The sequence below is a fragment of the Eschrichtius robustus genome, chromosome 2 (assembly GCF_028021215.1).
Source record: "Eschrichtius robustus isolate mEscRob2 chromosome 2, mEscRob2.pri, whole genome shotgun sequence".
Lineage (NCBI taxonomy): Eukaryota > Metazoa > Chordata > Mammalia > Artiodactyla > Eschrichtiidae > Eschrichtius > Eschrichtius robustus.
In genome coordinates this window covers 112,387,980-112,404,818 of record NC_090825.1, presented here as the reverse complement: position 1 = coordinate 112,404,818, position 16,839 = coordinate 112,387,980, and the positions used below count along the sequence as shown (strand labels likewise).

Here is a 16,839-nt window from a genome sequence, read left to right as displayed (position 1 = left end):
ACAGTGGAGTAGTATCTTAAACATATTGAGAATAAAGAAATTGAAAACCCTTTCAATCTAGAATTTTAAACCTAGCTGTTCTTGAAGAGTGAGCATCCAGAATTTGGATTATGACTTCCCAGACACTGACTCAGGTTTAAAGAACCTTCAGCAATAGTTTTCCGTTTACTTAATTTGGGTGCAAAACATAGCACTACTCAGTGACTGTCAAGTTATTCATACCAATTTAAATAACTAATCACAGTATGTAAGCTCTTTCAATTAACTTTATTGAATAGCCAAATTGATAAGTTAGCACAGTTCAAACGGTTATTTGCATGGGTTACAAATGACTTTTTTTTTTACAGGAATAAAACAGTGAAAATTACAAACTGTAAAAAGGAAGACATCTTGTCTCTAACGTTTCAGAGAAGCAAGATTTAACACAGCACATTGAAGATCAATACATTTTTGAATTTGAAAACAAGAATTTAATGTTACAATATTATACACTACTTTACAAAATTAAAATTTCTATATAAGGATTATATTTGTAATAGTTAACGAAATCTTGAAATCACATTTGGTGGTCCCCTAGATAACAGCTGTTATTCATCTTTGATTAGAAGAAAATCTTTTATTCTAATTATTGTAAAACAGTCTATTAGACTCAATATATTACATTAAATTAAAACAATAAAATATATGCAAACTAAAATAAATGCTACAGCTTGAGGGAATATTAATGTGCCAGACTTACAGAAATGTTATTTTAAAAATCCTAGAAATTAGAAAAATAGAGTACTTTTTATGGTAGAACTGCCATGCTCAGATTTAAATAACAAGATTGCCCTTGTCAGTTATTTTAGTAGTTGCAGATCTGTAGAAAATTCAAGGATCTTTCATAATTTACAACTACAATAAAAAAAATATGGCATAGTGTAAATATTAGTTGCTTTACATCAAAAAGTAATACAAGATGAGATAGCAGGTAGTGCCCTATTTAAAAAAAAACAAAACTAAACAACACATTCAATATTGCAAAAAATAATTGCTTAATATCAATATCTCCAAAAGTTTCATTCATCCCCTCATTACTGGGAGAACAAATATTGTGAATCCTTACTAAAGTTATGTTTTTTATGACCTGGCTATTATAAAATTATTCTGGATTGCACATGTTATGCAATATCTAAAATAATTTTTTAAAGTAAATTTGTGTAATACACTAACAAAGCATGTTGTAATAACAAGAGTCATACGCACTTAGGGATAAAAGTGAGGCACAAGGAAGATTATTGTCCCTAGGAGCACAAACTTTTCCCTCTGGAAGGTTCTTTACTACTATTAAAAAAGAACCTACAATATCAACATTTAAAATTCACATTATGAACAGAATTTTAGTTATTTTAAGAAACATCAGTGCATAATAATGACTCTCAGTTTCTTCAGAAGAGGGGAAAATATAAATGTATTCTAACCAGCTACAATTTGAAAATTGCTTCCTAATAAATGAAGCAGCTTTCAAGAAAATTTCCAGTTCAATGTACCACTTGCATACTGAAAATAAACCTTAACACTGCTTAAGGGAGATAATATTTTTATAGAACACAATTATTTTGATCTTGCTGGCAAGCAGTAGTATATACTCTAGTGGGACCTGTTTCTTCGCTACCTCAAAACAATTCAGTTAAAGTCAGCTCATATTGATGTAAACCTGAAAGTTACTATTTCATTGGTGATCATATGAGATCAAGATTGTAAACACATTTTTCTAACCCATTAAAACAAAGAAACAAAAATCTTTTCATCAAGTACTACTCATGAACAACTTTTACTTTAAGAAGTTCATATAAGACAAGATGAATCTGTGAAAACTGGACCAAACTCTTTTAAAGATATTCTATCACGGCACTTTAAACATACAGATGTATAATTTACCTATTTGTAAACAAAATTCACTGAATAGTTTTGACTATAATATTTCTCTGGCCAAATCAAAAAAAGCAGTGTCTTGAGCATGTTCAGAAACCAAGTTTCTTTTGTAATCTTCATATATCAGATTTGTATAATCTTAATATCCACTAAACCAAACAGTGGCATTCATGCTTTAATTTTTAATATCCAAGAATAAATCTTATGAGCAGCTTCCAATTTAATTATTAAACGCCTTAGAAAAATGTTACTGATGCATTTGAGACAGCATTTAAGAAACCTTTAATTTTTTTCATTCACACTCATTTCACCAATATAATGCTTTTATTATACATCACAGAGCAAAAATGTACCAAATAAAACCCACTTAAAGGATCAAGATAACTAAGTTTCTCATCTCCTTATTATCATTGCCAGTCCCAACGTATTTATGAAGACAGCTCAGATTCTTTTCACTGCAGAATAAGACAGTGTGTCCAACCAAGTCTTCTGCAGTCAAATCAGAAAACCACATATAGTTTTCACTTCAAATCAGTGACTTTGTTCTTCAAGTATAGAGAATACTGACAGATTTTAAAGCTTGACTGTATCACTTGTCTTCTCAAGCTAGACTAGAGTTAGTTTACTCTAGTTTTAGTTAACATAATGATCCTTTTTCTTCCTTAAAAAAACAATTGTGGGGGATGGATTCTAGTTTTCTAACATATTATTTACTTAAGAAATTTTTTGATTTTAAAAAGATCATTATCAATGGATTTGTAACTTCCCTGCAACACTTAGTCTTGTGAGGTTTTAAATGTAGCAGCCAAATATTCAGAAAAAAATGAGAAATATACATTTGGAACACAGAAGTCTTTATTTTACAAAATGTACTTTGCCTCTGTAATACTGTCTTATTTCGATCCATAACAACTCAAACATAATTGGCAGCAAAGGAAAAAAGGTATCCAATCATATGTAGATATATTTTGATTTGAAAAATACAGTATTTCAGAGTTGCATGTTTGCTGTGTTCTTTTATTTGCTATAGTTTGTTGAGATCACAGTGAGAACATATAATCATCACATTAGTCCACAAACCTAATAGGAAAGGAAAGTATTACACATTTTCAGGTGTTCTGCATTATTGTAACTTTCCTTAGAAATTACTAAGTATCTTCATTTGTTCATTTATTCACTTGCTGTTGTATATGCAAGAGGAATTCATAATATGATAATGCAGATTCTGTTCTGTCTTCTACCATGTTTTGAAGGAAGTTTGCTTTCATTGGACTCTCATCCCTTAGGAATAAAAGACAAATATTTACATACGTTAGACAAAAATGTAATAGTAACATAAACAGTGGATTTGTCACAAAGCTTTTGACACACATTTTGTTAATAACTGGATATAAAGCATAACTTAGTACTATTTATTAAAAAAAATTTTTTTTTCTATATTCTTCTAAAGAGTTTGCGGGAATTCCCTGGCGGCCCAGTGGGTAGGACTTTGCACTTTCACTGCCGGGGCCCGGGTTCCAACCCTGGTCAGGGAACTAACATCCCGTAAGCTGCTCGGTGTGGCCAAATCAATCAATCAATCAATCAATAAAGAGTTTGCTTAAGCAAAAGGTCACACATATTTGAGTCACAAGGACTCAAAACAGATCCTTGCAAGGCCAAATTGCTTCACTATCAGTAAATGACAGATTCAACTTACCTTATTACGTAAAGTATTGGGTAAAATGGTCTCTGTTCTCTAAGCCAAGAGATGAAAGCTATTGTTCTGGCAGATTCTGGTGTATCAAGTTCTGGAAGGTCTGTCTATTAAACAAAAACCAGCAACATCCAACTTATTCTAATCATCTACAGTGTTTTTCAAACTTCATCTTGTATATGAATCACCTGGGGATCTTGCTGAACTGCAGACATTGATTTAGGAGGTCTGGGGAGGAGCCTGAGATTCTGCATACCACAGTTTTCTAGTAAGGGGTTGGAAACTTCTTAAAGGGACAGATAATAAATATTTTAGGTTTGCAGGTCATTTGGTCTCTGTTGCAATTCTCAACTCTGCCACTGTTCCACTGAAGTAGCCATAGACTATACATTATAACATCTAGAATTAACTGATCCATTCAGGCAGTTATTACAAATATAACCATTTCTTATCTCCTCATTATCTAAAATGCCTAGTCATCCAGACCAGCCATTAAGCTACTGCTTATCCTAGATAGAATCCTGACATATATGTCTTTTAAATATATAAATCTCCTAATGACTTTTATAAATGAAGTTAAACCCATAAATATGAAAAGATGCTGACATAAAACATATTCCAAAGCTGGTGACAAACTGAGAGTTGAAACTGAAAAATGTGATGTGAAATAAGACCATGTTATAATTAATTCTAACTTTAAAATTCACAGCTATCCAAATGGTACATAGTTTCACACAGGCTTTCTCACATGTTATTCAAATACTCCTCCATAAGCAATAGCATTCTTATTTTACAAACGAGGCTTGACCAGGTTTGACAAACCTGGTCAAGTCCAGGTTAGTGACTTGACCAAGGTCAAGGTCACAGAGCTAGTGACAGAGAGTCCACTATTACATTGTCCAATAATCAATATAAATCCAACTGACACTGGTCACAAGTCATTTGCTTGTGTGGAAATTAGCTTAGTTCTTACTCCAAAGCAGTGGTTAAAAGGACCCTGCCAAAGAACAATGAAATCACTTGCAAAAACACAAAACACAGAAACAAAAGAGCCCTAACACTAATGCCAACAGCAGCAAACATTTTTGGCCATTAACTAAATTCCTTACTTTCTCCCTAAAATAGTACACACACATAATAATAAGTCAGTCAAAGATGCAAAATAACCTAAAGAATGCCTTTAAAATATAGCTATGATTTCAAAATAGGATGTTCATGTTTTGCCACATTTGAAATGCCTTTAAGCCTACTACAATCACTATAATTACATAATCTTACCATAGTCTGTGGAATTAATGCATAGTTTTCAACTCCTAGAACTTGACTGAGAAAATTCTGTCCACAATTTCTTCCAACCCAAAGCATTAGTACCTAGGGATGGGAAGAAAACTATTTTGAGATGTAGTTTAACAGTGAGCTGTTGACTTACCTTTAACCACTGACTATGTTTCAAAAGATCAGAAAGATGAGTATGTTTACTGAGATTGTACAGCCTTCAACTGAAGTAATGATAACTACTATTTACCATGATGAGACATTTTATGCTTGGCATGAAAGGAGACTATGGAGGGAGAAGTGGCTAATACAAAAATATACAGATTAAATAGCATATAATCTGTTAAGGAAGAGAAATATTAAGTGGAATGAAGGTAACAGTATGCAGAGAGAAGAATCCAGCACAGTCAAGACTACTCACAGAGCCTGCATCCATGAGGAAAGCTCCATCCCTGCTCAGCTTCTCCACTGAAAGCTGAAGAATAGGTGGCTGAGGTATAGTGCGATCATTGATGTTGACTGCGCCCTAAAGAATTAAGCAAAAGATTAAAGCTTTTAATCATGTACCACAATGTTCATTGCAGCAGTATTTACAATAGCCAGGACATGGAAGCAACCTAAGTGTCCATCAACAGATGAATGGATAAAGATGTCGCACATATATACAATGGAAAATTACTCAGCCATAAAAAGAAACAAAATTGAGTTATTTGTAGTGAGGTGGAGGGACACAGAGTCTGTCATACAGAGTGAAGTAAGTCAGAAAGAGAAAAACAAATACATATGCTAACACATATATATGGAATCTAAAAAAAAAAAAAAAGGTTCTGAAGAACCTAGGGGCAGGACAGGAATAAAGACACAGACGTAGAGAATGGACTTGAGGACACGGGGAGGGGGAAGGGTAAGCTGGGATGAAGTGAGAGAGTGGCATTGACATATATACACTACCAAATGTAAAACAGATAGCTAGTGGGAAGCAGCCGCATAGCACAGGGAGATCAGCTCGGTGCTTTGTGACCACCTAGAGGGGTGGGATAGGGAGGGTGGGAGGGAGATGCAAGAGGGAGGGGATATGAGGATATATGTATACATATAGCTGATTCACTTTGTTATACAGCAGAAACTAACACACCATTGTAAAGCAATTATACTCCAATAAAGATGTTAAAAATAAATACATAAATAAATAAAGTAAAAAAAAGATTAAAGCTTTTAGATACAGGTAATAGGGAGCCACAATTAAACAAACAAAAATTTTAATGAGTGTTACCTCTGAGACTTTGGAACTTATTTAGGTAAATCACAATTATTCATATTTAAATAAAAAGAAGAGGAAGAAATATGTAACACTTATCTAAACAAAGTCACCATGAATCCCAATAAAGCCAAAATAATTTCTGATCTTAATTATTATTTTAAAAACTAATACAATAAATGCAATCAATATTCACGTATCCTAAATGGATAAATGACATTAGTGAGATCCAAATAAAGTCTGGAATTTAGTTAATAATAACAGATGATTGCGTGGCTTAGATCAATGTACACATCCTGAGGGAAGAGTAAGTCTAATGCAAATGAGTTTTTAATAGTTCTCTCCAATTTAATATTTATTAAGGCCAGAAATGGAAGGTTTTCATTTATAATTGAGTATAGTACTGCCATCTTAAAACACACACACACAAACACACACCTTTAAATATTTATAACGATTCATTTTTGACCAAAAGTTGATTTAAGTACTAAAACTTGGTACTTAATTAACCTTATCTAAAGGAGAAAGTAAATAAAATACTGACCTGTCAAGGGGTACTACCTTGATAAGGCTTTAGCTCTACCAGGAACTATTAATCACAACACCTTAAGACCTCTGGCCTTAGGGTGTGTGGGCAGCAAGAGAGACTATAACTTAAATACAGCCATTCAGAAATTAATGTGAACTAGGAAAAGAGAGCCTTGTCCTTCTCTGGTGATAAAGATGGGAAGCTATCAGTGGCTCTGTTTTCTAGTCTTGTAGAAAAGGCTAATCTGAAAGAACGAGGCAATGCTAGAGAGTCTATGAATCTGAGCTAGACCTGAGTTTAGTTATACCCTAGCCTTTCGTGTGGTTTGTGTTTGAGTGCCACATCAGTCCCCTTTCCTTCCTAAGCTTACTTGCAGAAAAGAGAGTCCTGATAAATACACCACCGAAAGTCCTAGTAGTGCTTGTCTTTGAATGTATATGAGTGATTTATTTTTCTTCTTTCTAGTGGTTTCCATATTATACACATCTAATATATTGCATTTGTATTTTTATGTTAATTTGCCTTTTTTTTTAATGTGAGAACAAGATAGGTCCAGTTAGTTGAACTTGTCAAACACAGGATTAATCTTGAGTTATTATTTTTGTAATACAAACTAATAATGTCATCAACAATTTTCATTTGCTAAAAAGTTACCTCAAATTTCACAGGCAATTTCTCCTTTATTATGCAAGGTATCCTAAAATCTTTAAACTCCAAAAAGGTTTTAACCAAAATATTACTTCCAACATATATATCCTAATTTGATCACAATGTAGGAAGAAAGGTTATGATTCAACATTTTCATGCTTGTAGCTTTAACTCAGGTTAATTTCCTATCAAGGGAAAATAATGTTACAACTTAGATAAATATTTTCTCTTTAATTCAGGAACACCATTACACTAAACATTGACCTGAGGTATTTAAATTAAGGGTAATTTTACTCTAGGGATACTCCTTTCAGATCAATTTGCTTAAATAAATAAATCATAGGTTGCTCTGGTCAATCTGACAATCTCTTCATTTACTTAGATCTGCTCTAAAGATTTGTCTTAAATAAACAGTAAAGCTTATTATTTTAATAACTTAAATAAAGGTACTATTTTCAGGAGCTTCCCCAAACCAGAATTTCTTTATATAGGAATAAAATGAAAAGCTTTAAAAAAGAAAACACCTTTCTTCATTTCTGCAGTGGATTCAATATAATTAGGCTTATAAACCTTCAAGTAAAAGCAACTAAAAAATGAATCAATCTTACCTCATCGGAGAGATTGTCAACTCTATACAAACTGGGATGAGTTGTGAGCATAAGGTAAACCAAAGGCTGATTTTTCACTTGACACATAGCAAAAACGCGTTCATCTAGACATGCATTTGTCCCAGTCTGAAATGATTTCTATAACAAAAAAATACACCCCCATTAAAAAAAAGAAAAGGTATTTAACAAATACATAAAAAATTTTGCAAATATCAGTTGTTAAAAGAATATCTTCAGACAGAATTAACAAATTTACCGTTAATTATTCTTTCAAAAATATATCTTGGGGCTTCACTGGTGGCACAGTGGTTAAGAATCCGCCTGCCAACGCAGGGTACAGGGGTTCCACTCCTGGTCCGGGAAGATCCCACATGCTGCAGAGCAACTAAGCCCACAGCTACTGAGCCTGCACTCTAGAGCCCGCAAGCCACAACTACTGAAGCCCGCACGCCTAGAGCCTGTGCTCCACAACGAGAAGCCACCGCATGAGAAGCACGTGCACCACAACGAAGAGTAGCCCCTGCTCACCACAACTAGAGAAAGCCCACGTGCAGCAACGAAGACTCAACGCAGCCAAAAAAAAAAAAAAAAAAAAATATATATATATATATATATATATACACACACATATATACACACACACCTTAATAAGTCACACACATCTATTAAACTGTGGCTATATCCTCACCTGAAAGTCTTGACAAATTAATTATCTGACCATGGCAAAGTCATTTAATCTCTCCAGCATTTGTTTCCTAATCAATGAAATCGATCTAAACACTCTATCTACCATATAGCAATAGTGATGTAAAAATCTAAATAACATCGCAAGAAGGATAAAGTTATATTGCAGATGACAAAATAAAGACACGTATGAAATATAAAGGACCAAAGATCTAAGTTTCTGTAAAAGCTGGGTGATGATTAATGGTGGTTAACTATCCTTGTTTCTCCCACAGTTAGAGAAATTAATGTAACAAAGCTCACAAATCAATCAGGAAAATTAGTAATTTGAAGACAACTGCTTAGCAGAATACAGATAATAAGTAATTGTGAGTTTCAACTGGAATATTAGCTCCATGAAGAATAATGAAGTTCTGAGGTAAGGTTTTAGCCATTTCTATTGATGGAAAGGAATAGAAAGAGGCAGAGAGATAACAGCAGTGAAAGTATGCCTTAAAACAAATGCACTGGGACTTCCCTAGTGGTCCAGTGGCTAAGACTCTGTGCTCCCTATGCAGGGGGCCTGGGTTCAATCCCTGGTCAGGGAACTAGATCCTGCATTCCACAACTAAGGATCCCGCATGCCTCAACGAAGATCTTGCATGCCGCAATGAAGACCCAGTGCAGCCAAATAAATAAATAAATATTTTTTATAAAACAAATAAAAAAAAACAAATGCACTGACTATAAATAAGCAAGAGAAAAGGTTCTTAAAGAAAGAGTACTATGGGAAATGAAAGAAGTTCCATTTATTCATTCAAAAAATATCTACTGAGGGCCTACTATGTACTAAGAACTGTTCTAGATGCAGGGACAAAGTGGTAGACAAACAAGTTAAAAATCCTTGTCCTTGTGGACAAAAATCCTAGTAAGGGAGAAGTAAATAATAAACAAGCAAAATATGTGGTATTTCAGTGTTAAGTGCTATGGAGAAAAACAAAGGAGGAAAGAGAGATAAAGAATGTCAGGGTGAGATGGGATGAGAGTACTGCATATTAAATGGGGAGATGAGGGGAGGCAGGCCTCAGTGAAGGACAGCATTTAATGAAAGACCTGAAGAGGGAAGAGCTCAGATTCTTAAATGTTAAAATTTAAGTATTTATGTAACCTCTGTGCATTTACATTATATTCAGAAGTGCAAATACATAATTTGAGTTAAAGAAACTAGAAGTAGATTCAAAAGCTATTTCTATCAATGTGTAACAGGTTGCCCTTCTTGCCTGGAAGAGACAACATACACCTGACAGGCCAATGCTGGAGTTCAGAAAGTATACAAATTGACAAGAGCAGTCCTTAATTCATCCTGGAATCTGGGATGGTTCCCCAGGTGATCTGTTAACATGAGCTTTTTAATAAACTTTTATAAGGGAAAGTTATACTAAGTCTACAAGTTTAGACATTTTTTTATTGACTGAAGTATAGTTAATTTACAATGTGTTAGTTTCAAGTGTGCAGCAAAGTGATTCAGTTTCCTCTTTTTCAGATTCTTTTCCAGTATAGGTTACTTTTTTATATATATAAATTTATTTTATTTATTTATTTTTGGCTGCATTGGGTCTTCGTTGCTGTGCGCAGGCTTTCTCTAGTTGCGGCGAGCGGGGGCTACTCTTCGTTGTGGTGCACGGGCTTCTCATTGCGGTGGCTTCTCTTGTCGTGGAGCACGGGCTCTAGGCGTGCGGGCTCAGTAGTTGTGGCACACGGGCTTAGTTGCTCCACGGCATGTGGGATCTTCCTGAACCAGGGCTGGAACCCGTGTCCCCTACATTGGCAGGCAGATTCTTAACCACTGCGCCACCAGGGAAGCCCGATATAGGTTATTGTAAGATATTAAGTATAGTTCCCTGTGCTATACGGTAGGTCCTTGTTATTTACCTATCTTATATATAGTAGTGTGTATGTTAATCCCAAACTCCTAATTATCTCCCCCGCAATCCCCGCTATCCCCTTTGGTAACCATGTTTGTTTTCTAAGGACATTATATTTTGGACATTGGAAAAATAAGCCTCCTCCACCAGGCTAGAGTTTCCTTTTTTCTTTTTTCAGGAGCCAGGGGTATAGGCAAAAGGTAGGCAGGGGAGACAAATAAATAATAATATAAAAAATAAAAAAATAAATAATAAATATTTTTTTAAAAAGTCCTCTATAAATAAATATATGCACAAAGAGCTACCGGGTCACAGAAGGAAAGGCAACTGCCAGAGAGACGACATTTGAGCTCAAAGACAAGGATAGGAAAGCATAATGCAGATCATGGAAATAGGTACACATGTATGAGAAGGCATCTGTAAGATTAAGGAATGAAATGTGGGACTTCCCTGGTGGCGCAGTGGTTAAAGAACCCGCCGGCCAATGCAGGGGACACAGGTTTGAGCCCTGGTCCAGGAAGATCCCACATGCTGCAGAGCAACTAAGCCTGTGTGCCACAACTACTGAGCCCGTGCGCCCAGAGCCTGTGCTCAACAAGAAAAGCCACTGCAACGAGAAGCACATGCACCGCAATGAAGAGTAGCCCCCGCTCGCTGCAACTAGAGAAAGCCTGTGCGCAGCAATGAAGACCCAACACAGCCTAAATAAATACATAGTAATTGCATTACAAAAAACAAGAAATGAAATATGGCTGAAATATTGTAGGGAGCAGGAAAGCATCATAAGAAGAGTCTTGTGTGTGACTTGTTGCTCTAGCAGTAAAATATACAGTTCCTGTTTTGAAAAACTGGAAAACTGATCATTTGCATCTTTGATAACATCAGTGAATACTTCATCAGTGAGCATCTCTTACAAAGAAAGCACATACTTTAAATCAGTATTTTGTAAATTTTTTTGGTTACAAATCCTTTAAGATACAATACGAGTTAAGGTCCCTGTCCTCAGAAAACTTAACTGATGTAAAGTTATATATACAATGTTTAGTGGTTCACAGGACAAAAACTTTGGCTGTTGACATTTTCACTGTGTTAGTTTCTGATTCTGATTCTTTTACCTGTTTAAGGAGAGCCAACACAAACAGTGGGAAAAGCCGCAAAGAAAAAGGAACCATAAGTCCATGCTGCTGGTTACTTAGGACTGAAGAACGATAAGCTGAAAGAGAGTCTATGACAGCATTCACTAGGGCGTCCCGAGCATCACTCAGACTGGCAGTCACAGACCTGTCAACAGCTAACAGAGGTTGAGGTAGGGACAAAAGAGAAAAAAGATAGAAGTTTAGCTACCCCACTGTTAAGGAAAGAAAAGTTTTTTTTAATTATACAAATTCTCTCTCAAGTTATTACATACACAAGGAACCAAACATAGCAGTTAAAAGCACACACTTTGGAAAATCAAACCAACCTGCGTTGAAATGTTGTTCTGCTATTTCCTAGCAGTATGAATATTTGGCAAGTAATTTAACCTTCATGAGCCTCAGTATCCTTACCTGTAAAATGGGAAAACTGTATTTCGCCAAATCTAAGATGTTATTAATTGTAACCCACCATTTTATTTTATGTATCATTGAGAAAGAAAAAACTCTGCAATTAAACACACATGCTTTCTTAACACAGAGAATTTTAATTTCATATTTATTGAAAGAACTCTTGGCTATTTAGATGATCTTCATCATCTGTCATGCCACTATTTTATGCTTTTCTTTATACTCAAAAAATTTCTTCAATACTAAAAACACTATAATTGTTTTGAAGACTTCTCAAACTACTACTACACTCAATTCATGTGCTATCAAAAATACACTCAATGAAGTGATGTTATTAACTGCTATGACCAAATTTGTACACAAGCAAGAAAGAATGAAGACTACTGCTACCTGATCAACAGTAACTCTAAGACTATCAACTGAAGACATCCTGATTTTAAAGATTTTGACAAAATGTGAAAAAAAAGTGCCTATTGGGATCAACCAAATTTAATAACAGAACTAATATTTGTTGTGAAGATTTTTTTAAAATCCACAAATACTGCCTGATATATAGTTGTTACTGAAAATAATAATAATCACACTGTTACCAAAACATACCAGTTCAACAAAATATAAAGGCAATGACCCTCAAATTTCTTAGGTCACAATTTTTAACTTTTGACAACACATGAGACTAAAGTGAGGTTAGAATCTTTACCATGTTCCATTAAAGAAAAATTTTCCCAATAGGAAATTCAAGAAAATAGGTAATTATTCCTATTATAGGCAGATTTGAGTTTGAAGTAAATGGACCCACTGGTAGTCATCCCTGAAGGAGAAAGGGAGCAAGAAACAAAATGATGTTAAGCTCTATGTATTTGAAAAAAGGATCCAAAAAAAAAAAAATCCAAGAAAGCAACTCTGAGATGGAAGATATTAAGGAAAACATGGTTATTTAAGTCCACAGCAGGCAGATTGTGAGGCAGAAAACAGTTTAGTGGTTGCCTAAGGCCAGTGAGGGAAGAAGAAGGGAGTGAGCAGTAAGTGTTAATGGACATGAGGTTCTTTTGGGGGTGACAGAAATGTTCTAAAACTGGATTGAGGTGATGGCCACACAAATCTGTATATATATACTCAAAACAATGGAATTGTATACTTAAATGGGTTAAGTGATTGTTGTATCACTTGTATCTCAATAAACTGAAACTACATTTCAATAAAGCTGTTTAAATTAAAAAAAAAAAAAAAAAAAAGAATCAGGTTATCTGCAGCAGATCCATTTACTTAGCAGGCATACACCGGATCCAAAATATTGAAATCGTAAAGTTAATTATTTAAAGGAAAACAAAACTATGTGGATATTTCAAATGTTACTACTTGCAATATATTTGCAATAGGTGATAACAATTCTTACCCATATTGGCCAATAACCCTGAAATTGCTTGAACATCAGCTCCAAGAAAGACTTCATTTAGAGTTGAAACTACTGGCAAACACAAAGTATGAACACGAATTCTTCTTTCACCTTTGGACAAAACACACAAATGATAGTGAGGGACAGCACTATAAAAAAAGTTTGTATTAAAGTTACTCGGAAAAATGAGTTCTTTTGAATTTGGAACCAAACAAGGTTATATATAGTAAGCAGGGACAGCATCAAAACTTTAATTCGTGAAAACTCTAAAGCATTATTTCTTTTATTTTTTTTTACTACAAAATTATTTTTCTTCAAGGTATTACTGAAAAGACCACAGGGATCATATTCAAATGATGGTAACATGCTAGCTTCTTAAAAATTTCTTTTCTGAATTTTTTGGTTACTTTATCCTTTTTCGCAAAAACAATTTTGGGAAAATATACATACTGTAAAACAACACTACTCCAAGATGTGTTCTAGAGTTTGTTTTGATATTTTAAGTCCAGAGAAATTTTATGTTTCTTTTTAATCACAGGAAAAAAATTTAAAAGAAATAGACTAAAGCCGCTCAGCACAGCCAAATTATAAACAAACAGACAAACAAATAAAGCTTTCATTAAAAAAAAAAAAAGAGAAAGAAGTCAACTAAAAGCCACAATACTTCCTCTTTGGTAATTACCCACAACAATAAAAATCAATAAATACAAGAAACAAAAATGAAAATCTTTTGAGAGCCATAAAATATCAAATATCATGTCAATCTTTAAAAAATTTCTAATGAGCAAGACCTTGAACAACAAAGAAAAAGAACAAGTAAAAAAACTAGAGAGGATATCCACACTACAACCTGCAGGGACACATGAAGACTAATGAAATTGTATCTAGGAGGAGCTCATACAAATTATTTTTAAAGAGAAGAAGTGATATCTACAAAAAAGGGTAACATTGTTTAGTGCTTCTAGTCTAGATAAAAACATTCATAACTAAAAGAAATAAGATACAATATTTAGCCTATCATATTGGCAACAACAACTATTACACACATAGATACAGACACACACAGATACACGCACACAAAATCAGAGGCTGAAATGAAAAGGGCACTGGATGGGACTACAAATTGGTAAAATATTTCTGAAAAGCAATCTGGCAATACCAAGATTTTTCTAAACAGTTGATCTCTATACTTTTTATTTCCAATCCTAGAAATCCATCTTAGGGAAATTTTCAGAAATGACAAAGATTTGTGGACATGGATAGATATTATAATCACATTTTCCATAAAAACAAAACATTAGAAATAAACTAAATTTCAAATAGTAAATATATAAAAAGATATCCAATGTTAGTTATTTGGGAAACATGAAATAAAAGTGATATCATTATACTTTAGTAAAATGGCAAAACAGACAAACAAAACAAACAGAAAACCTCAAACCAAACACAACAAACAAAAACTAAACACTGATAACAGCAAATGCTGGTGAGGATGCAGAGCAGCTGGAACTCTCATACACTGCTGGTGAGAATGCAAAATGGTACAGCCACTTAGGAAACAGTTTGGCAACTTCCTAAAAAGTTAAACATAAGCTCACCATACAACCTAGCCATCCGTCGAAAACACTAAAAAAGTATTAACCGAAGTGAAATCACAATTTATGCTCACACAAAAATCCACATGCAAATGTTTATAGGGGCTATATTTGAAACTGCCAAAAACTGGAAACAACCCAAATGTACCTCAACTGGAAAGTGAATAAACAAACTGGGTACAATGGAATACTACTTAGGAATAAAAAATAACAACTACTGCTGGATGAAACAATATGGATGAATCTCAAATGCACTATGCTAAGTGAAAGAGCCAGATACAAAAGGCTACCTACTGTATGATTCTATTCACAAGACAGTCTTACAAAGGCAAAACTACAGGGTCAGAAAACAGATCAATGGTTGCTAGGGGCTGGGGATGGGAGAGGAATGACTACAAAAACACGAGGAGATTTGAGGGGTAATAGAACAGATTGTGATACCTAAATTGTGGTGGTGGTCACACACACACTTGTCAAAACTTGTGGAACTATATATTAAAATGGTAGATTTTACCATAGGTCAATTATATATTAGTTTTTTTTTAAAATGTTAAGAAAAATCAATGAGCAGAAAAAGGATTGGGATGTTCTTCTGTCAAATAAAAAATGATACCTAGAGACAGAAATCCATCTTACTTTTACATTTATGGTATGCAGTATTACAATCATAGTACAAAAACTGGACTTCTCTCATACTAAAGGTTTTCATTAAAATATCTGTATTATACACTTTTTATAGATTTTGGTGGGGCTGTGAAGGTCAGTAGACATAGCACAGAAACACTTCCAAAACCTTTTTTAAGGAGACAAAACAGAATAGGGTGAGAGCTGTGAATCTTTAAAATAATAAAAATAAATTTAACCAGCCTTCACATCATCTTTAGGACAAAACACATTATAAATTAATTAGTACTAAACAAATTATACCCTTAAAAAGTGTTTATCTTCCATTTGAGCTCCTTCAAAACTTAACTCAAATGTCACCCTCTGTGAGACCTTTCCTGGCAACCCTATCTTTAAAAACCATCCCCTCAGCACTTCTTAAACCCTTCACCTGCTTTCTGTTTCTCCTTAACTGATATTACTATGTAACATACTACTATTTTACTTATGTATCCTCTTTATTGTTTGTCTCCCCTACTAGAATAAGCACTATGAGAAAAAGGTTTTTAATTCAGTTTTATTGACTGTTGTTATTACCAGAACATATTTCAGACACTAACTAGACTCTCAAGGAGTTTATCACAAGCCATAGACTACATGGCCAAATCAAAAATCTTACCTTTGCTATATCATTGTGCTTATAGTTAACAATACGGTATTTTAGACTTAAATTTTGTTAAGAGGATAGATCTCATGTTATGTGTTTTTGCCACAGTAAAACAAACAAAAAAACTTACCTTTGCTGGATGTATACAAGAGTGCTGACTGAAAGGAAACCAACTGAGTGTCAGTAAGACTCTCTTCCACCGACATCTGTACTGCATACCCAGCATCTGGGTTTACATTGGGTAAAGACAGTAAGTCTGTGGACCGAACAAAGAAGTTCCCATGGAAAGTATGAATGGAAAGACCTAGAAAAGAAAAATATATCAAAATGATTTATATATACCTACATATAGATATTTACATTTTATCCTTGTCACTTATCAGAATAGCACAGAGTAAATTAAAAAGTTTAGATGTGATATTGTGGTTTATAAGAAATATATACTTGGTCTTCACCAGTTTCTGGCACAGAGCTCCTAAAACCCTTAGAATTCCCTAAGTGCTGAGAGTCATAAAGGT

At 34.1% G+C, this 16,839-nt stretch overlaps 1 protein-coding gene across 1 annotated transcript in view; it reads right to left on the bottom strand.

Annotated features, from left to right (window-relative positions):
• Positions 1-283: 283 nt before the first annotated feature.
• The window catches only part of SEC24A (SEC24 homolog A, COPII coat complex component), a 60,563-nt gene continuing 44,007 nt past the window's right edge, over positions 284-16,839 (bottom strand). Inside the window, exons 16-23 of the mRNA XM_068535914.1 lie at positions 16,452-16,625; positions 13,457-13,567; positions 11,632-11,807; positions 7,929-8,066; positions 5,307-5,411; positions 4,889-4,981; positions 3,614-3,717; positions 284-3,195 (exon numbers count right to left, since the gene is read on the bottom strand). Of these exons, the coding sequence (XP_068392015.1) occupies positions 3,081-3,195; positions 3,614-3,717; positions 4,889-4,981; positions 5,307-5,411; positions 7,929-8,066; positions 11,632-11,807; positions 13,457-13,567; positions 16,452-16,625 (1,016 nt within the window). The 3' untranslated portion in view covers positions 284-3,080. The remainder of the gene's footprint in view (positions 3,196-3,613; positions 3,718-4,888; positions 4,982-5,306; positions 5,412-7,928; positions 8,067-11,631; positions 11,808-13,456; positions 13,568-16,451; positions 16,626-16,839) is intronic.